Source organism: Pyrgilauda ruficollis, unplaced genomic scaffold, assembly GCF_017590135.1.
Source record: "Pyrgilauda ruficollis isolate IOZ18807 unplaced genomic scaffold, ASM1759013v1 scaffold16, whole genome shotgun sequence".
Lineage (NCBI taxonomy): Eukaryota > Metazoa > Chordata > Aves > Passeriformes > Passeridae > Pyrgilauda > Pyrgilauda ruficollis.
The window spans coordinates 2,132,680-2,155,424 of NW_024514764.1; the positions used below are offsets into that span (position 1 = coordinate 2,132,680).

Sequence of the window (22,745 nt, forward strand, 5' to 3'; positions counted from 1 at the left end):
GAGGCAAAAAGACCCCCATTTATTTCATCTGTGCATTTCCAGTCTACTCAGTGCTTCAGCATTAGCAGGAATGGCGGTAGAAATTAACAAAAAAAAAAAAAAAAAGATAAATCAAGCCTTCAAAAATACCACCCTCAAACTTCTTCTTCCTAATGTACAAAAACCCTACTTGTCATCTGAGCACATTTCTGTGAATAAAATCCATAATAAACATAAGAAAATATCCCAAACCAAGCTTTCCTTAATGAGCTTTGCCTTCCAACCTCACCCTACACCCCAGGTCAGCACAGCTGACAAGCAGATATTTACCAGGTCCTGGCCACAGCACCAGAGCTTGGTGTAGCCAAGCTGATCTTATCCAGAGGCTGGTAAATGAGAGCAAGTGAGCTGTGTGTTGCCATGGCTACTTTGCTGTCAGATCTTTACAGCCACCTAGCTCAAGGTTAGATCAGCTGTCTCTAAACATTCTGCCCCTCATCCAAAGAGGAGTGAGAAAAATAGTTTGAAGTTCTACTTGCACCATCAGTCTCTAGAAACAAAGTAGAAAGAGAGTCCTGGATGCTCCAAAAAAACCACTGCAGAAGCCTTCCTGTGGTGTCCTCAGCATGGCATGTGGGGCAAGTGAACTGCCAGCCTCTGGAACAAGAGCTACTCACCAGGTGCACTCTGGGAATACCGATACTCTGGAACTGAGGCTAACTTTGACCCAAAGTCGTGATCGTGTGGAATGGGTGAGCCCTCCCGAGACAGGCACTCTGGAGTCTGTAGGCCACTAGAGTGAGGGGACAGCAGGCCAGGGTGAGTAGGGGAGGCAGGAGCACTCCTGAAACACCAAAACATAGCGTTGGCAAGTGCAGATGCATTTTGTCCACAAGACAGAGACCCAGAGTTCTGTCCAGCAGAGGATTCTCTAGGAAGGACAGACCACACCACCCACTGCAGTCCTGCTGGGAAGAGCTGAAAGGTACACAGGGACCCCACAAACACTGCAGCTCCAAATACTGTTGCGTTATTCCTTGCTGAAGGAAACTGGACCCTTCAGAGCAGGGTTAGCATTTCATTGTTAGACCACTACTGACAGAGAATCCCTAAATGCTGCATACTCAGGTCAGTTTCATAACTTCAAGTCATTCTCAAAGAACCTATGTCAGAGTTTGAGAGTGACAGGGAGAAGAAGAAAGATGCAAGCAGAGGCAAGTGTCTGGTCCTGCATATGCTGGCAGAGCAGTTGCTTCCCCTTCTCCCTGTTGCCTCCCTCCCCAACCACTTGGTTCCCACCTCTGGTCCCAAACACGTGAGGAATTGTACATCTCTTTAATGACAAACCAGAATAAAAAGCCGAAAAATTCTCCTCCTGTTTCCCCCACATTTTAACAGAGAAAATAGGAGGTGTGGGAGGAATGTTCCAGGCAACTGCTCCAGCTAGTGCTGAATTCCAAGTCTTCTCCTCACAGCTACAGGGCTCAAAGAAGCTGTCATTGCACAAGGCCGTGGAGCTGACTGGAGCAGCCACACAGACTCCCACTGCTCCACTGCTGACAACCACCATCAACCTGATCTCCCTATAGGAGAGTGTTTTAAATACCACAGAGGTTATTCCCACTATGATCTAATCCACATCTAAACACAGCTTTCCTGAAATCAGAGATTGGCATCTGAAAACACTCACTCCAGTGATAACTGCTTTGAATTTCTTTGAAATGATGCCAAAGCAGATACGTTATTTGATGCATTTCTGTAGTTTGCTTCTGGATTTTTTTTTTGTTAAACACTTAAGAAGTCAGAACAATTTTCAGATTATGCCTCAGGACTAACTATATCACCTTGCAAACCATAAACAGAAGCAAAGCATACTCACTGTACTTCAGGAGAAGTTTTAGTTTGTTTTCTTTGTAATGAATTTGGCAGAGAGATGAGAGGAAATTGAAGTTACCTGGAGGAGAGAGGCCCAAAAGGTGTTCGGAAGCAGGACACTCCTCTTTGCCTTCTTTTTCTAAATGCTTGTTCTACAAGTTTGGCTTCAGAGGCAGGGTCAATCCTCCAAAATGAGCCCTTTCCAGGCTCCTCTTGGGAGCGTGGGACTTTAATAAAGTAACGGTTCAAGGAGAGGTTGTGCCGAATGGAATTCTGCAGGAAGCAGAGGAATGAGGTGATTATTTTGCCACCAAGAAGTATGTAACAAAGACAAATGGGCTGCACCACACAGCTTGGAAAAATAAATCCACGCTGCCAGAATCAGTGTTGAAGGTAGAAACAAGTCACTCAACTCACACAGCTCCAAAGTCACAGGAGAACAGCAGGAGAAAACCTGGGGGAAAGTGTCAGAATTTCTCCTGACCAAGCTGAAAGATGAGTTTGCTTGGTACCAAGCATTACTCAAATACATCTGGAGCCAGAGCAGTGACTTCTCTGTGGAAAGCCATGAAAGCAGAGCTTTTGCTGAGGCAGGGGGAAATCACTGTAAACCACATCAGAACTCTCTCAAAAGACAGGCTTTATTCTTGGCAAGTGGGAAAAGTTGCCTGAGCCTGTGCTAACTGCTCACCTGCCAAACGATTACCAGGGTGCCCAAACATGCCCTAGAGGACACTGCATCTCACAGTGATCACAATGCAAGGCAGCCAACATGCCCTCAGCCAGCTCTGGGAGGAATCCATGAGCTCTGTGGCACTCTGCAGCTCTCTGGATGATGACAAGACTGTTTATCCCTCCCATTGTAACAGCCCACCTCTTACAGGGTGTACGGCTGCCTTTTGGGCTGGGGAAGGGCTCAGCAAGCCTCCATGTGTGCAAACTAATCCCTCTTCCACTTTCAAAACAAAATAAAAGCTTTTCTAGCAGGTTTAGACAATCTCTGCACTGGTGAAGCCTTACAATGCCACTGCAGGGGAGGGAAACAGGCAACTTCACTCCCTGCTGAAATGCAGCTCTCTGAAGCAGGATGCAGCAACTGGTTCACAAAGCACAACTCTGCTGAGCAGGTTAGGGCAGGAAGTGAATTCCACAATTAATTACAACTGCAGGGAAAAGCCAGGGAGGCAGAAATGTATATATTCCAACTGCACTCAAAGTGCACCAAGCAGTACTGCTCCTGCCAGTTGCACACAGTGAAATCAGCAGCTGCAAGAGCCTTTGCAGCTGTATTAGTGTATTACATTCAAATGCCAACACCCATGGCAGAGGTGTGATGCCAAGAAAAAGTCTGAAAGCAGGTGGAGTTGAGGTTCTTGAAACTTTGGAAGCAGCCCTCAAGTGAGCATTGAAGTTTGATTTAGCATGTGTTAACTACATCCAAACTCTCCTCTGAAGCTGGTCAGGTTTCCTTGAGTACCACAAGGAGTGCATGGACTCCCAGTTTCCCACTCAAATTCAGAACTTGCAAACTGTGACTTAGGCAATGCAGTTGATACACTGGGAAAACAAAACATCTGTAATGACTTAAGGTGCTATGATTAAAAACTGGAGCCTCAGTTTTAGGCTGGATTTCCTCTGCTTGGAGAAATCATGCCAAAGATGAGGTGAAGGATTAAGCAAGTATCTGGGCAGAGGAGTGACTGATAGCAAGGATGTAGGGAAATAAAATACAAAATGAAAGACACATGACTACAGCATTAAAAGAGGAACTAGAGAGCCCAACAGTAACACACTATATTGCCCTACAAAGTATTCAAAAAAAACCCCAACAAAACTAATCACCCACAAATGAACTAGTCAGCTTGTGTTAAACAAATTCACTCTGGGAACAGTCAAAGCAGCTCTATTCCCAGTGCCCCAAATCTTTAATAAATGCATTTCAAAGCAGATAAGCCATGTCAAAGTAGTTTAAAAGCTTGTCAGTGTCAAGAACTCACCTGCCAGCCTTTGTCAGCAGTCCTGTAATATGGATAATGCTTGGTAATGTGGGCATAGATCCCACTTAGTGTTAATTGCCTGTCCTGTGCTGAAGATATAGCCTGCACAATTAGCTGAGCATAAGAATAGGGTGGCTTGGATTCATCCTAAGCAAGAAAAAAAACCAAACAAAATTTTAGTCACTAACAAAGAATTCCTACGCTGCAGTGTATCACAACCCAAACTTAAAAAGCACATTGGGCTGTAATTTTCACTGATGCCAAGAGAGAAGCGGGGCAGCTAAGAGAGCATCAGCTCTCCCATTGCTGTTTTATGCTGCCACCACCCCATTTAGCACAAGCATTTCAAACAGAGCTACAGGGCTGAGTCAGATGAAAGTAGCTCCTTCCATCTCCCCACAAACACACATAAACCCCAACTTCAATCTGATTCCATTCCCCACTGAATTCCCACACATGCTTGCACCAGCACAAGGAAAGGGATCAAGACAGGCAATTGTAATCAAGAAATAGAGTATAGGTACATTAACTGCTTTCTGTGTTCATGAATTAAAGCCTTCAGTTCTGCCCAGCTACAGCTCCACTCTGCTAGAAAGGTTTGAGGCTGTATGTTATCAGCCCTCCTCCCAGCAACAAGCCCAACATGAAACCTGATCCCGTCCCTTCCCTTCTCCAGCAGGATTTGTTTCATTCTAGGAACTTTAATTTGTTTGCTAGATCTCGTATTTCCAACTCTTCGCATTACTCTATCAAGAACACCCCTCCTTGTCTCAGGGGAGAATTAAGTCTACCAAAAAAAGCCATCTAGTAGCGTGCTCCTCCACCCAATCCCAAATCAGGTGGTTTTGGATATGGAACTTTTAACTTTGATCTGAAGATCAGCTCACCAAAATTACATTTTATCATTCTAATTCAGTTATTTTTTAATCTAAATTCCACTTGCCACTCTCCTCGTTTAACGCCTACTTGACAGGCCTTCATGTTTGTTTTAAAGTCTGACTACAGACTTCTCATGACAAGGATCTGGTTTCTTCCCCTGCTTCTGCTTTCTCCAACTGTGTTTTGCAAAATACCATTAATTAAAGGAAGAAAATGAGATGCTGCATTTTATGTGCCTGTTTTTTATAGGATCTTGATTTATCAAATAAACAAAAATATTATTCTTGCTTAAATGCTTTAGTGAGTGATTTGAATACACTGTGGGCAGCTAAGCAAGCAGAGACTACCACTAAGCCAAGCACAGTTTGAAGGAATGACCTCCACCCCCTGCAGGACACTGTACACAGCACCCTTACGGCCAGGGTGGCCTTAAACCCCTTTTAACTCTAACCAGGACTAGCAATAAAGCCCCAGGCTTTACTAATCCTCCCAAGGAGCACTGCTGGGTAAGTAATGTTTGTGTGAACCTTCGGGCTGTCCCCGCCAGATGCATCTGCCTGCTGCTCTGATGCTGCCTTTGCCGCATACTCTGCTGCCAGCTGCAGATCCGAGGTAATGTTGTGAACAAAACGATATCCTGAGGATCCAGCACCACGTGGACTGGCTGGGCAAGAGTTGGGAACACTGGAGAGGCAAAAAAAACCAAAAATAAATACAGTTGTTATTTCATTTATTACCAAGGCAAGCAGTTCTTACTCTCGAAGGTACAGTAAAGCTCTCTGGTCATGGAGAAGCAGATGCAATGGCCTTACTTCTGCCCCTGTGGCTTACCCAAAGCCCAGAAAGATTGAGAAAAAAATCCACCAGAGATAAAACTGGAATTTTTACAAAATCCAGACACTCCCTGCCATATACACTTCCTCCAATCACAACAGAGCAGTGTTTCAAAGTATTAAACAACTCCTTTGTGTTTAGAGAAGCACTTCAAACTTCAAACAACATACAGTGTATGAGGGATGGACATTTAAGTAATGGATAGTTTGTTATTATGACTTGTTAAAGAACAACACAACCATCTCCTTGTAACACAGATCACAGTTAATCAATCCTTCTAACAGAGAGGTCTACAGCATCAGAGCTAAAGCACTCAGAGCAGGGATCTGCCATGAAGGTTCCTAACACCACATCTGAGCTCCACAAGGCCATTCCCTGACACCAAACAGCTGCAGACAGGCGTTTCCTCGACTCACCCCACACTCATGCAGCCAGCAAAGGAGAGCTGCACTCACTGCCTACACACAGAGGTAGCCCAGCATCAGTTCTGGCTGGAAAAGGCACATTCAGAGTGGCAGGGCCACCACAAGATGGCATTACAGGAACGGTGACTGAGCACCACAGGCTATGGGAGGTGATAAAATGCTACAAACACATAAAAGGGGGCTATAATTTGCAACATCACTCAGGCACACAGAAATGAGTGCTACAAGATGAGAACTAATTAGAAAGGCTTGTCTAGGGATCACACGTCCTTGATTTTTAGGGCTGGCAGAATCAAAGAATGGTTTGGATTGGAAGAGACCTTAAAGATCAACTTGTTCCAACCCCCTGCCATGGGCAGGCACACCCTCCACTGGACCAGGTTCTTCCAAGCCCCATCCAACCTGGCCTGGAAGGATGGGAGGAGAGGGCTGAGTCTGGGAAGCTGAAGTTCTCTTTTCCTGTCTTTCCCTGTCCTGTGCTGTCCAGAATTGAGGGATTCAGTGCCAGAACAGCAGGATGCACAGCCAAATCCCAGGATTACAAATGTCTTCTAGGAGCAGAGAAACAGTAAACAAGAAAGCAAACCAATACACAGAAGATTTACATAGCAAAACAAGCAGTTCAAATTGTATGAAAGGATGCAAATTGAAGCTCACAGCTGGAACTAGAATTCAGTAAAACTGGCATAAACAATCCTCTTACTGGTGAAATGCCCAATAACTGACACAAACAAATGCTGACACTCATCACAGCACTGCACCAAATGCTGTATGAAAAAACCCTGAACCTGGTCCCTTCCTCAAAAGGCTGGATAGCTTCCCCAACATACACACAGGGATGGAGAGGAAGCAGTGAGACAACCCTTGTTTGCTCAGTGGGCAACACCTTGGGAGCAGAAGCAATTTTTCAGTGTAAGAAATGACCATTTCCTACCACAGTCCAGCCTGTAAACTGAGAAGTGCTGCTACTCCTTGTGGTGTCTCTGCAAATGGCTGCAGTGCTGAGCTCAGCACAACCCAGACTGGTTTCTTTTAAAAGTGAATTACAGAATGGGGGAGCTGGGGGCAGAGAAAAGGCAGCAGAAATATCCAGCAACAACAAACCCTTGCAACAGGGAACCCAAGCTCACTCCTGTCACATACACCAGCCTTGAACAACACCTGGTAACCCTTGCAGTGCCCACCAACAGTCCTGGGCATTCATGGGTGATGTTGCTCAGAAGCACAGCAGAAGGTAAAGCTTTCAGGTAGTGCAAGGTATAAAATGTTGATGAGCCCATACTTATAGATCTCCCTTTGCCAGAGATAAAGGCATTTCTTGGCCAGCCTTTCAAAGAGCAGAGACCTATTTGTGTAGGAAAATGAATGAAAATTTCCCACTCCAAGCTTTGGAAGTGGGTAATACTAAACCACAGAAGACACTCTTGATGTCTTAGTATTTGCAGGAGGAGCTGGTGTGAATTTAATTACTCTGCTGTCATTTTTCCATAGCTTCTTCACATACACACTTCTTATAATGTGCAGATAATTACAACTGAAAGCCATTTTCATACATGAAACAATGACAAACTAAAAACACTGTGATTCTTTTTGTGTTTGGCACCCGAGCAATTATTGTAACACACGGGCTAGAAGTGGAATAGGATGAAACAGTTTTCTGATTTTGTTATTTGTCTGCACAAATACACAAACAGCAAACCACAGAGACAGCAGCCAAAATGCAGGACAAAGATATGGAAGAGAGAAAAGTTCTCCAATAAATCCATGCTTGGCAGAGCCATATTTCTAGCTTTTTCTTTTCCTTTTTAATAAATGCATAAATAAAAATAGATAAAGGAATGTATTCCTTTATTCAAGATCAGCAGAGCAAGCAGCTCAGTTTTTGCCTCTCCAGCTCTAGCGTCTGAATTTTAAGTATGATCTCTTGCTTAAAAAAAACAAACAAAGAAAAAACCAAAGGGAGAAACCCATTCCTTGCAGGGCTGTGATTCTCTGGAGTGTTGACAAAGCCCCTCCAAACTAAAGTGTTAATAACTTGTAGAAAAGCCAGGCTCTCTCAGCAGGTATTCACTGAAGAACAGGATCATGATCATCCCCTAAAGAAGCAGCTGCCCCCTGGGAGAGCCATAGTGATACCAAAGATTTGGAAGAGATACTAATCTTTTATCAGAATGAAGCCCTTTTGTCCAGGTAGATCTGCTTCCTTTCAGCCTGGATCAATGATCAAATCAAGAGATGTGGGGACAGAACAAACACCAGCGTTCAGGCACTCCAAGCACAGACAAGGTAACATGCTGCTGAGTGCTCGAGCTCTCAGTCAATCATCACAGCTCTTCAGAGGGGAGGCAGAAAGAGCTGACTACTGGAAAAAAACAAGGAGACACAATCTGTTCCCCTCCCAACATGGGACAGAAGGAGTGAAGAAACAGTTTTACTAAAAATACCCCTCTGAGGGTTAAGTTAAAATTAAACATTAGTGCAGTCAAAAGAAAACAAGCAAACACAATGCAGTGACATCAGTTTCCTGGAGTTCCTGGAATTCTCCTCACCACCCAAAGCCAGGGGCTGGCCGGGGATGCTTGCATGCACTCACACCCCCTTTAAAAATATTATGAAACAAAGAGTTTTCCCTACAAACACCTGTTTGTGCTATAAAACAAAAATCAACTGCAAGGACACTAATAATGATTTGTTGGATATTAACACAGCATCAATACTTGGCCATAACTTGATCCATGTTGATACTATAACCTTTCACTGAGAAAAGCACAGCTAGGTCTGCAATTTCACCCTGCTCTGACAACCCACCACACTGCTGTGATCCATGCTCACTATCCATGCTGGCAAACTCAGCTTACAAGCAATCCAAGCTAATTTGAGTTAAACTTGCTTGATATTGAAGAGAACATTTAGGAGAGGAACCAAGTGTTTTACACCACTGAACGGCACACAGAGCATAGAAGCAACCCAGCTGCAGTTACCCACAGTCTTAATCCTATGGTTCCATGGCTAATGCCCCAAGTACCAGAGATCTTTGATATCCATTGAGGATGCAACATCTCAACTTGAAACAGTGACTGCAGGCAGCCACTGAGCCACAGTTCTCTAAACACCATGCTGAGAACTCAGCTTTAGAATCAGACTACAACCACGTGCTGAATCACACCAGTCCTCTGCAGCATGTTTTCCATTTCAGACTTAACCCTTCTCTGGCAGGAAGGCCAGAAAGATGAGGGCTGAAGGCAGTGTCTGCAATACACTCACCCATGTAAGTGGCAGGATGCCTTTTAAACACGGGGCTTGAACGTTCTTTGTAACACCACAATTCACTTTCAACTCCTGCCAAGAGGAACCCAGCCTGCAAGTTCACAGCACTTGCTAGCAGCAATTAACTCTAAGCTGCTGGAGAGTGTGTACAACGTGCTGCATAGCTATTGGAATGTCCACAATCAGTTTGTTTAAGCAAAGAATCAGCCTGCAAAAAAGGGACGTACCACTGTGTGCATGGTGCATTCACACCAGGACACTGTGTGTTGCTTGTCTACTCTCATTAAAAAAAAAAAAAAAGAAAGGAAAAAGGATAGAGCAGATCCAGAGAAGATACTGACAGGGATAGGTAGGATGATTGGAGATATGGAATGGATTTCATACAAGAAAAAATTGTTAGAGACAGAAGCCTAGGTGCAAAGTGACAGAGCTATAAAAACAAAGCCAACAGGAAATGTTTAGCTCCTGGCCTCTTGCACCAGAAGAGACGGTGAGCACAAAATGAAACCAAGCAGCACGTCCAAAACAAAAGAAAGTGCTTCTACTTCTGTGGCCACACTGTGGGGTGACATGCTGCTAGACGGGGCTGACAGAAAGTCTGTGTGAATGGAGAAGGCCAGTACACAAGCTCTTGGGGAAAGGGAAGGACAGGGAAACCACCAGGGGTTTTAGAAGACAGTCAGAAGACCCTGGTCCAAGGCAGTCTCCTGTCCAAGAAAATGGAGGCAATCTACACCTATGTCAGCATTACTCTGTTTTCTATGTGATCCAATCCCCAATATACCCATGTCTGAGGCAGAACACTGCTAGAGGGATCTGTTTCCTGGGCACATTGAGAGTCTCACATAAAGATTTCCACAGTCTCTCAATACCAGGCACGTTTTATGGACTAGGCGGTAATAAAAATAAAAATGAAGCAACAAGTACTTACATTATTTATTTATGGTCATATTACAAGTCTGTGAACAATCTGGAAACCAAAACACTCCCAAATTCCAGTGCCAGCTTCCCCAGAAGGAGAGGCGGCTTCCCCAGAAGGAGAGGCAGTAGTAGAATGAAGGAAAGTTGCCCTGTTACTCAATTGAGGGATCAAGCTATGGAGGTTAAATTTAAGCCAGCTATATTAAAAAAGCACCTATCCTCTCTATGACAAAGAGGAAAGATCACCTGGGATCCCTAAAGAATTGTTCACCTGATTTGGACTCTGCATTGCTAAAGAAGAACAAAACCATTGCTGGTTTAGGATATGGTATGCACATGGTAGTGCCTTTGAAAAATTCCCATGTGCACATTTGTGAAGCAGGTACAGAGACACAGCAGGGAGAAGAGTTACAGCCTTGGCAACGCTGCCAATATACAGATTCCAGTCTAACTGGGCATTTTTTAAGCCCCTGTTGGGTACAGAGAAAAAAAATCACCATTTCTTATAATCCTCTCCAGTCTGTTCCTCGAATGCAAGCTGGAAGTGTGTTGCCCTGGGCACAAGGACTATGGTTAGAGAAATAGCACAAACCTCTGACTACTGCAATAGTCTGGATCTACTTCATTAGCCTGCAAAAAGGGGCATGAAGATACAGGGACGCTTTTTATGTGCAATAAGCAAGAATCAGGTCAAAGTACAGCCCTTGGACTTGCGAAACAAGCCTTTCCACGACACACCAATCAGCAAGAATGGCTGAGAATCCTCCACTGCTCTCACCTTCCCCAGCCTAGCCCCAAAATTGTAACTCAAAGAAAGGCAAGTCCTTGCACGTTGTGTGTTTCAGACAGGTTTCAGAAGCAATCACAAGTGGTGAGACTGCCAAACCAAGCTGGATTTTGATGTGAAAGGAGAAATCTGAGAGCCTGCTTAATGCTGAAGAAAACCAAAGCTGTTGAACAAGCCACAAGTGAGAGAAAGTGAACTATCCACGAAAGGTGAAATTGTTATTACTCGTCAGTGCTCCAGTGGTTCCCCTGGAAAGGAAGTGACTTCACTCCAGCTGTGGATTCAGTGAGCATTTTATACTCATTGGGGAAGAGGAAGTGCTCCTGTAGCTGGTGACATCTGCAACCCTTCCTCCAGCACATGGCTTGGCACATGTGCTCTAGCACACGGTCCATTATCTGCAATAAACATGCGTAGGAGCTCCCCAGCCCAGCATAGACTGTTGCTTCTCTTATGTGATGTATATGCATCATCCTCCTTGGCTTGTGGTTTGGAGACTCGGGTGATTAAAAATAATCACCTCTCTGTCCAACTGTGGGAGTTGCCTGAGCTGTGCATTCTGCCTGAGTGCAGGAAGTAATGTATAACTGAGATGATGCAAAAGAGCTTGCAAAAAACCTGCCTTGGAGCTCTTCAGCAGCGTTTCAGTTCAATGGCTCACAGTGCTCTGGGAAGAGGCAAAGCCTCAATGGAATGGAACAGGGAATATTTATGCATCCTGCTCCAGTGAGTGAATGCATCCACTGAAACCAGGCTTCATTCAGCTTACTCTACACACCTTCAGAGTAAACGTGCAAGTGCAGAGTAAATCCCACGGGCTGTGAAACAGCAGTGCATGGCTGTCCTAGAGCCTATAAAAAGCCCCCATCCTTTTTCCCAGCCAAGTCTGGATCAAAGCAGAGCCAGCATTCGCAGGTCTGCTGGAACATGGCTCACACACACTCATGTCATGCTTTATGGAGTAAGAGCTCAATACATAATTTATCTACTACACACGCTTGTGAAGTAGTAATTACACTATGCATGCATAAAAATCAGACAATGAATTTAAATGACCTGTTAAAGGCCACAAAACAAGCTGGTGGCTAAGTCAAGATAATTGCAGTTACCTCTGAGTAATCCACTATCAGAGCATGCAATGTGTTACTGAACTCATTCCTCTCAGTGAAAAAAGGACCATATGAAACCAAGCAATTCAGCTCACACCTTCTAGTTTACTAATCAAGCTTACAGAACAAAAGAAGTTGATATTTTATTATTCATGCCAATAAATGCATTGCAAACTAGTTATCAACCCTTTTAGTAACAGCCAAACATGGGCAGGCACATTAAGAGCTAACAGTTAAAATACAAAATTGGTTTAACACACAAATATGTACCAGTCTAGCTATTAACACTGAACCTCACCAGACACTTTTAAAGCAGAGGTTCTCACAGGACCCTAAGGACTCTTACTCCTACATGTCAAAGAAATTTTTTTACTGATAAAGACTGTTTGTGAGCTAAGAATCCATGCCCTTTCTGTGAAAAAACCCAAACAAGTACAAGACAAAACGTTCAAGCCCCAAGTTATTCTAGTGCAGAGATAAGCCAGAAGTAGCAGCTGTAAAATATGAATAATACTACTGACCTCCACAGTAGGACATTTAGTATTTCTGTATTGTAGTGTGTGTGTGTGTATCTCTCTCTATATATATATCTCACTGAGAACATAATTGCTGTCTAGAATAGGGAAACAAGCACAAAGAAAAAATTTAATTTTCATAAATATTAAAACCAACCCAGCTCTGAGGGGCAAGGCTGCAGAGAGATGCTGTTTGGTAAACTGAGTTAAGTTACTGCTACTGCCATTAACAATGACTGGACCATAGTAAAAAGGAAGCTAAACACTGTAAATCTAAACTCCAACTCAGTAAGACTCTGAGACCAGGAACAGAGTCCTGCATCATACCTTGTCTTTGTAGATGTGATAATAATCCAAGCACAAGGCACTCCGTGGCCTGGGTTACAACACAGAGTCACATGCATGCAGTTACTGTGCATTTATTGCAAAATCAGGCAAAGTTAAGTGTTTGCAGCATAGGTGAGAAACTTTGTGGAACCACTGTCATTCAAAGAAGAGCCTCCAAATCCAAGGTGCAGAAGCTTAAAGCCATGTACTGACAGACAGTTCCTTAACTCCTGAAACTGTGACTCAGTTTTATCTCCAAAAAGCAGAGCTGAATTCAAGCAAACCCCACATGATCTTCACAGGGCTTTTCAATGCCTTGAACCTACTGAGGAGTAATTTAGTGCTACTCTGCCCTTTCGTATGTTGTGTAAAATGGCAGGCTGCTTCTACTGAATTCTTATAACCACAGTGCCCTTTTTCCTTTCTGGAAAAGGAAAGAAAAATGCAAGTCTGATTTTTTTGAAAAGGAGTTTTGAACTCAGATCAGGAAGAAATAATCCATGCCTGTTTGCGGCCCTCACCGCATGCTGCCAACCAACATTTTCCCTTACAGCTGTACAACAGCATTCAAAACACAAGCCCCTCCTGGAGACAAAACACCTAGCTGAGAAAACAGTGAGCACATTTCTCCCCAGGAATAAGCAGGAATCTTGCTTTGCAAAGCTGCTGAGGGTGGCAGGTTTGGTTTTGTTTAACTAAAGCTCATTCCCTCTCTAGGCACTGCACTTTGCAGAGGGAAAATAAATAGGCTGGAAAAAACCCAGAAGCTTGCAAGGGAGAACCTGCAGGGAAGCAAGCTGCAGTGTAAACAGGGAGGCAGAGCAGGGTTGGGGGTCAGCAGGGCAGGGCTGGATCTGGTGGGGGGAGTGCAGGTACAGCCCCTGCCCTACACCAGGGCGGAGGCAGGAAAAGGGGGCCAGGAGCCACTTTCCAAAAAGGAAATTTCACCCTGCCCAGGATTTCCAAACTGCAATAATTTTCCATGGGCCAATCAGGGAGGAGCAAGGCAAACGCACCAAATTAGGAAAGTAAATACTAGAAGGGGGAGAGGAAGGAGGAGGAGGAGAATCCAGCAACCACCTCCCAAAGCCAGCAGTGGGACAGGGGTCCGAGTTTCATGCTGAGCCCCACCAGCCCTCCCAGCTTTGCCTCTGGGAAGGAGAGGACACTGTGCCGGCCTCACCCAGCACTGTGAAGCCACCAAGAGAGCAGAGAGCTGCCCTGGAGTCAGGTGGCCAGAATGCATAGCTACATGCTCCCAAAGGAGCATTCCCTTCTCAAGCAGAAACACCCATATCACTTCCCAAGCCTGGCCCACAGGGGAGAGCTGCAAGACCCTGCCGGGGGAGAGGGGAAGGCTGAAGGGGCTGAGCAGGGATGTTTACAAACGTGTCAGGACCTCCTCTGTAAGAGGAACTCGGAAATGAAAGGGCTTCAGCAAGCGAAACCTCAGATGTCTTTTGAGGTTTTCTGAAGACTTGGCTGGATTAGCTTCTGCTCGAGACAAACGGATGCAATCATTAATCATCCTTAGTAAACACTGCGTTAGGGGCTGAGCACAATTCAACACTACTATTTCCACTTTCTCCTTATGCAAAAGAAACATTCCCAGGGAATCAAATATCAGTTGCAGGCATATGCCAGAGTCAAAAGATACAGCCTCTGTTAGTAACACAAACCACACTGTGCTGCTTTGCACAAGATGACTGAATGGAAACTAACTACCATATGTTGGCAAAGGAACCATCCCCCTCCCCTCCCAGCAACAAGCTTCATCTAAAAAGAGAAGGTTAAATATAAACTAAAAGCAGTGCCTGAACAGAGGACTAAAACCGCAGCTACCTCCAGCCCCCTCTTTCTAGAATATCTGCACTGCACATCTGTGCAGCTCTGTAAGGCGGTCGGAAAAACCCAAACAAGGCTGTGGATCATGCAAACCCAAACCAGCTTCACTGTGACTCTGAAGTCTCAGTCTCAGCCATGCAGATTTGAATACTACTCACTGAATTAGTGCTGTCAGAAGAGATTTGCATCTTATACCTTTTTACAAATGTACAGACAAGAAAACAACCCAAAGGCTACTACTATTACCAGGCACACTCTTGCTATTTTGATGCCCACACGTTTTAAAATTCTAATGCATCATCCTATACCACGAGTCTCCTCTACTTTAAAAAATGCATGATACTGCAAGTAACAGATTTAACTTTAAAAGATTTCACTGAAACTCTGTAACACTGAAACTCTTTGCTGAAGAAGAAAGAAAATATTCCATACAGTAACTTGATGTTCATTTTATTTCTACTGCACATCCACAGATCATATCATTTACAAAACAGGATACTCGCCCAGATGTACATTTAGATTGCTACAGCCCCTCAGTACATGGTCAGCATCCTACCCCAATTTCCTTCCATTCCCAGGAAATCACGTGCCAATGGCCACCCCTGTCCCTAACTTCAGATAACAGCAGCACCACCCAGCAACAACAGAATATTGCTGAGATAAAAATAAAACAGGCAGTCTTAAGATAGAAAGTATATGCCTGCTTTCTTTTCTCCCTGCATATAGGTAGCTCTCAGTAAATATTTCTGATTCCATTGCCAAAGATAGACTCTATATGTAACTCTATAGTGTGAAACCAACACTCACATTTACCCTTGAACCCTCTGAGCTCTTAAACAAAACCCTTGTGCCCTACTGGTGGCCACCATAACATTTTTTAGCAGTCTCCCATACTTCTGAACATCAGAGATTTAATTAGTTATTTTTAATGGGGCATTTCTTGCACCAAGGATACCAAACAAAACAGGGCTGACAGACTGATGGCAGAGAACACATTTTTGAGAATTAACATCTTACCTGATAGTGCCTGTGGGGGATGGGAGGGGACTGACCACGCTCCGGAGATCCGGCTCCGGGATGTGGATCTTCAGAGGTGATATTTGAGGGTAAAGTGGCCGAAGGGGATGTGTTGAGGCTTCCTCTTTTACTTCCTCTTTATGGTATAAAGATGTGAACTGGATTTTTATAACCGTGCTAGGGAATCGGAAAGTACATCTGGAAGAGAAGGAAAGGGAAAAGTCAGTTTCACACATGATACTGAATGTATTTAAGAGGTTTTGTATGCAGTTGATGTGTCAGTAATTAATTCAAAGTCCAACATTCTCCACTGATCTTTCTGCCTAGTGTCTTGGGCAGAGTTACTGATCATTCATAAAGCTCTGTAAATACTTCATAGTGAATCATGGGTCATCTAGAGATGAGATGCAAGCTGAAGATTTGGGTAACTTCAGTGCTTTCCTCAAGGCCGTGTATTCAGTCAGTGACTAAGCAAAAGGCACTCCTGTAACAACAAACTCTTGTTCCTGCAATGTATCAAGGACTAGGATCTATTTTTTATTAGCTCACTGCACACATCTCAGCAAGATCAAAGTCACTAGAAAGTATCAAACCACAAGCAATAGGGAACAAAACAGCCATAAAGTCCAGGCAGAGCAACAAACAGCCTCCAGGTAAAACCAGAGAGTACTATTTAAAGACTTGCCTCTATATATTGTATAATTGATATCCATTTATATTTGTGTATATGATGTTAAAGAATCATCTAGCAGGTTTCAGATTAAAATATATTCATTTAGAAGTGCCTCCCTTTAGGGTTACAGCTAGCAGGTTTACAACAGAGCCCCTGCAAGCCTGTGGGGCCTCATTTCTTCTCTAAGTAACATTTCTTTCCAATTGTTATTTAGGACAAAAATTAATCACACAAGTGCAGCCTCCAGGAGATGCTTGGAAATTCAAAAGGAAATAAGCACTGACATTTTCCATATTTGAACAGAAAGCTTTCTAATTTACGGTGTCTACAATGAGCACAGGGCTGTAAGAGTGAGTGTTCTGCAATTCTTCTTATTGCACTTTAATTATACAATCATGTGCAATCAATACAAGCTTTCCAGGAATCATTTCACTGATACTAAGGTTAAAGCAGCAGGAAATAAAAACCAGGTTTCACCGTGGGAAAGGCCAGCAGAGCACAGTAATTGTGCTGGATTCCAGCATCTTGCCTATAGAAGGGATTTGGGTGGTGTTGTTCTAGCACTGTAAGTGCTGGTGTGGGCTGAGCAGAATTCTTTTAACCAGTGCATTTTTGAATCCTGCCAGGTAACAGAACAAGGTGATAAGCAAGTCAATCTGTTTTTGTGACCACCTTATCTTAATGGTGCTATTGACAGAAATGCATCTCTAAAACACACTCGCTTGCTCTTGGTTCTTTGGCACAAGCAGATTGTGCTGTAAGGTAATGCTCAAAATTATCATTCAGGCATGGGCAGCTCATCCCCTTCTCCCACCTCATCTCTCAAATGAGCTGGCTCAGCATTCAGTGGCTCACAATGGCTCTGCTAGTATAGCAGGAGTTTGCATTGCGTTTAATTCACTTCAGAGGTCCTGCCACCTGCACTCATTGATGCATTAAATAAGAACATCATTGCTGGCAATGCAACCTAATTCTGTTTATCTAACCCTTCTAAACAAGGTTCCCTGCAGACTCAACATGAAGGCACAGTTCAAAACAGCAGTGTCCATGCCTTGCAGTGTCTGCCAGCAGCAGGCACCAGCCTCCTGAGGTGAACCTGAAACAAGGATGTTGAGCCACTGCCCTGGATTTTAAGCTTTGTACTGCTACATGGATTTGCTTAAAGAGAAAAAGCTCAAAGTACATATATTTGCAATGAGCATCACATGGACTAAGACTCAAAACCAGTTCAAGCAAAGCTTCATCATTTCTCAAACCCTTATCAGGGAAAAGCTGAGCTGCCTGTCACAGAGCGATGGAATTCTCTGCTGTAACACCAACTGCTCAGCATTTTCCAACACCTGAGTCAAGGACAAATCAGTCCCTGTTCAGCAGTGTTCAGTGCAATCCCAGCCTGCTGCTGATCAACAGGCCAGACTGCACAGAGCCCTAAGGCAGTTTTGCAGCACTGCTAAGGCCAGGAGATCCCCCACTGCAGCCTCATAGCAGTAAGGAGCTCTATCCCACTGCCACTTAGGTCTTCCTTTTCAGAAGAAGCCAGTAATGCAAGATCCATACCTCCTAAATTGCTCTGAGGTGATGGTAAAGTAACTCCTTAACTCTACCCCACTTACTGATGCTGCAGCAATATCAGATAAAAAGTACTACCTGCACCCAAACCACTGTGAGAGGCTGTCCCATCAGCCTGTGTGTGTGGGCAATCTCAAGAAAATCTGTTACTTTTCCAAAATCATGAGTCAACCTGAAAAGTGAAGTCTAAACTAAGGCAGTAAACGTGCTGAAAAGGCCCATCCAGCACAGCTTTCCCTGCGAGCCTCCCCAGAGCCACCCGAGCCAGCCATGTGATTTACCCGCAATCTCAGCCTGCAACCAGGGCACAGAAACAGAGCCTGGGCTGGGCTGACTACACAAGCAAACAATTCCTTGGCTGCTGTGATTCTGTTTTTAGACAGACAGGCTTCCCAGTTCACTGAAGCAGAACCCAGGATGTACAATCAGCTTTCATGGATTATGGTAACTAGCATGAATGTGGCCATTTTGTAAGGAAAACCACCCGGGAAAACCGGGGAGTGGATATATGCAAGGGTGCTCACAGCTTTAGAAAGTCCTGCAGCCTCTTCTGTGCTGCCTTCGGTACTGACACTGCCTGCAAAGCCAAGCTGGGGTAACATAGCTGAATTTATGCTTTTCTTAATGTAAAAACCTGTGACCCAAGAAATGGAAATGCAATGCAAAGCAGACTGTAAATTCCTGCGGAACTCCTCCCTTTCCCCAGGGGTGAGAAGGTGCCCGGGATTAAGGTTATTGTTCCAGTCTATCACAACCACCAGAGCAATGCAAACAGGGCCACCAGCACAGCCCAAGCCACTGCTTCAAATCCACACAGCCTAATGCTGGGGAACCGTGTCAGTGAGAAATCAGAAAAACAGGATTTTGGAAGCATCTTGTCACAGGAAGCTCACTTTTCACTCCATTGAAGCTGAATGCAATTTTAATAAGCTTTTCTATTGTTCCCTTAATTACCCTCTTTCCAGCCAAGAGGATAAACTTAAATTATATCAGGTAGTCCTATTTGGGAGTGAGGCACATTAGTGCAGGACTTAAACCTTTGAGAACTACACTTCTACAGAAGAGAAGCAGGACAAGACAGACAACCCAAGCAGAACTAAGCATGCATTCCTTAAGATTACTGTATATATTTCAGGTTATTTAAACGGAGTTATACTATTTGATCCATGTTGCATGATTCCTATCAAAGATGCAATAACAACTTTTACTCTTGCTTAACATTTTCATTATGAGAAAAAGCACAGATTAGACTCAACATAAAAAGCATAATGAAGTTAACTGGTATTTCCAAGGGTGCCCAAGAGGCAATTCTTTCACGCACCTCTGAAATTTCCAGCTGATTAGATGGATGAGTTAATGGTCTGCAAAATCTTTGGTCTTGTTACAGGCAGGAAGAGCCTGCCTCAGTTACAGATCTGCTGAGTTTACTCAATAACCTGCTACAGACAGGTACGTGCTGCAATCCATCCCTGGCCACAGAAATCATATGGACTGAAATCACATTTACAGGATGGCACATACATCCATTCCTTGTGGGAAATGGTTCCAGTTTCTCGAGGATGCCTTGCAAGGCAGTGAGAACAGAAAGCTTTCTTTATTTTTTAAATTTTTTTTTTTTAAGTTTGTGTTAAAACTCAAAACACACAAACAGCCTCCTCAACCTCCACAGAAACAATTTTTGCCTTCTTGGCCTACAGGCAGGAGAGAGTCACAGAAAATGGATTGCTGGCTCCATGCTGCCTGCTGGAGTGCACAGAATCCACAGCAAGTGGCTGAATGCATGCTATATATACATTGGAGACCAAGGGGAAGAGAAGGAGTGCACATTCCACACATGGTTACAGTCACATAAAAGACGTTGCTAGAATTTTGTTTGCTTGTTTTACCCAAGACAGATTTTTCCAAAAGTTTCCTGGGTGAGCTCCTCCCACTGACAGCACAGCTCCCATGCTATTAGGCATCCTTCATGTGGTGAACCAGTGACAGTGACCACAAGCATTTCATCTACATAAAGTCTGAAAATAAAGTGCTAGGAAACACTAGACTTTACATAAACAGTCACCCTACAGCAGACTTCAGGAAGGATGGTTAGGGGCAAAAACCCAACAAAATGACTGCATACCCTGCATGGCTGTATAAAAAGCAGACATTTTCCTCCTTCTCAAAGCACCTTTACTCACAGATGCAAAGGGAATGGAGATGCATTTGCCAAAACATAGTACCAGGTTCAATAGAAGCTATTACAGTCACTGACTTCTTTGTTAAAGCATTCTGAGTTCTGTTAGTACCAAATGACTTCTGCTAAGATCTGCTGCATGACAGCAAAAAAAGGCTATTTAAAGCTTTAAAAAGTAGGCAGGAAACTGTGCTGGATTTATGCTTTTACATTCACACTGAGGAAAAGCACAGTGACAAAAGAAGACAAATCATGAGAAAGCCAAGGTGAAACATATATATAAAATATACATATAACATGCATATATAAAACTTGGAATGATATTTATATATACTGTTATATATATATATATATGAACATAATGTAGTATGTTATGTTATATATAAACATTATTCCAGTTCATCATGCAAAAGGAATAACCAGAAAAGTAAGCTCAAACTACTACACGTGTTGTAATCAGCAAGTTGGTACCATCTTTGTCTACTTTATCTTGCCATAATTTATGAAATCCTGTTATTCCTGAATGTTGGGGGTATAACTGCACCAGGAGCATCTGTGGTACAGTGCTGAGATGCAGGTCGAGCGAGAAACATTGCAGGAAGTGCTCTGTTAAAAATATCACTTTTTACAATTTGAATCAGACGGTACCACAGGCCCTAGGTTTCATTCAAAACCTGCTTAAGCACTGTCTGCAAGAGCCCTTTTCTTTTTAAACATGCAGATACTGTAACCACACTGCTGGCACTCGGCATCTCAAGCGTTCCCTCCATCACCCTGACTTTGTATCAGCATTGGTGTGACCAGCAGGACCAGGACAGGGATTGTCCACTGTGACGTGAGGCCACATCTCAAATGCTGTGTCCAGCTCTGGACCCCAATTCAGGAAGGACATCGAGGGGCTGGAGTGTGTCCAGAGAAGGGGAAGGGTCTGGAGCACCACAAGTCCATGAGGAGCAGCTGAGTGAGCTGGGAAAGGGGCTCAGCCTGGAGAAAAGGAGGCTCGGAGGGACCTTCTGGCTCTGCACAGCTCCTGAATCAGGTTCTGCTCCCAAGTAACAAACAACAGGACAAGAAGAAACGGCCTCAAGTTGTGCCAAGGGAGGTTTAAATTGAACATTGGGAACCATTTCTTCATCTAAAGGCTTCTCAAGCACTGGAACAGGCTGCCCAAGGCAATGGCAGAATCACTGTCCCCGAGGGATTTAAAAGATGAGTGAATGTGGCACCTGGGGACATGGAGGGATTTAAAAGACCTATGGATGTGGCACTTGGGGACATGGTTCAGCGGTGCCACTGGCAGTGCTGGGAGAATGGTTGGACTCAATGATCTTAAAGGTCCTTTCCAATCTGAACAATCCTGTGATTCTGCGATAGTACAACTCTTGAGGATGGGGCAGTTATCTCTACAATCAGTAAATACCTTGGATTCAGCAAAAGTGGTGAGCCAGAGCTCTAATCATAGCACACCTCATGATGATAGAGAGCTATGCCATTACTGGCTAAAGTTTGACCAAGAATGCCTGTCAAAAACCCTTGTAAAAGAGAAAAAAATCCCAAACAACCCCCATGAAACAGCTGTTACTCTGTTCTCTGTAATTTCTCTGAAAATCATTAGTTTTGTGCCAATAACACATAGCTCACCCCAAAGAATACAGTACTATTTCCATGCACAAAATTCCACAATCATGCTGGGTTTCTCAGTACAAGTGAGAGTTTGCTGTCAGTCATCTCATGGTCAGGCTATTACCCCTACCAGCTATTTCAAGATACCTGACAAAATTCTGTGGAGGGCAAGATGGATACTTGTCATCCTTCCAGTGAATATGTACCATAAATACCAACATTTCAGGCTACAATCAATGTGCAGGTGCTGTACAGAGCAGCCATTACAGAAAAATGCCCAATTACCTCCTGTAACCCATTTTTCTTTATCTTCTGTAACCAGCTAAGCGAAGAACCACAAGCCTGCATCTATGAAAATCCTAAATCCACTCCCTATTCACAAAACCCTTTGAAGCAGTGTGAAAGGACATGCCTTGGACAACATAAAAGACTCACTGGGAAAGTTTAAGCACCAGTGCATCAAAAATTAAACTAAATTTGGTTAGAAAAAGATAACAGTTTGCTTCACTTAACAAAACATATATCTAAGCCCTGAAGGTCTGCCCACAGAGAGATAAGCAGACTGAGATAAGAATTACTACCTGAGATTCCAATTTCTTCAAAAACAAGGCTCTGAGAATTGCTGTGACCTCTGCAACAGCTGAGCTGGGAGTATTTATTGACCAAGACTTGTTGCTTTGTGATGTTGCACTCTGCCCAGGGACAGCAATGCTTTTCAGAACTTCAGCTTTTCTATAGCACAAAGCCTCACTGCATCACCTAGCACAAAACAAATCACTTCAACTGCAGAATATTGAGAAGGATGTCTCCCATTTCAGTAACTCAAATAACCAAATCAATGTTCTCTACCTTCACAAATAAACTCAACCCTTACATCCCAATGGGAATAATGAACACAAGTATTTTGCTCAAAATGAGTATGTTGCT

General features: G+C 43.8%; 1 protein-coding gene across 2 annotated transcripts in view; it reads right to left on the reverse strand.

Moving 5' to 3' along the window:
• FOXK1 (forkhead box K1) overlaps window positions 1-22,745 on the reverse strand; it is a 56,514-nt gene that overhangs the window by 14,162 nt on the left and 19,607 nt on the right. For both annotated transcript variants that reach the window (XR_005954724.1, XM_041462421.1), the window contains exons 2-6: window positions 15,778-15,975; window positions 5,258-5,414; window positions 3,852-3,998; window positions 1,934-2,127; window positions 657-823 (exon numbers count right to left, since the gene is read on the reverse strand). Coding sequence is in view for 1 of the 2 variants with exons in the window: in XM_041462421.1 (XP_041318355.1) it covers window positions 657-823; window positions 1,934-2,127; window positions 3,852-3,998; window positions 5,258-5,414; window positions 15,778-15,975 (863 nt within the window). In the remaining variant the exon portion in view is untranslated. The remainder of the gene's footprint in view (window positions 1-656; window positions 824-1,933; window positions 2,128-3,851; window positions 3,999-5,257; window positions 5,415-15,777; window positions 15,976-22,745) is intronic.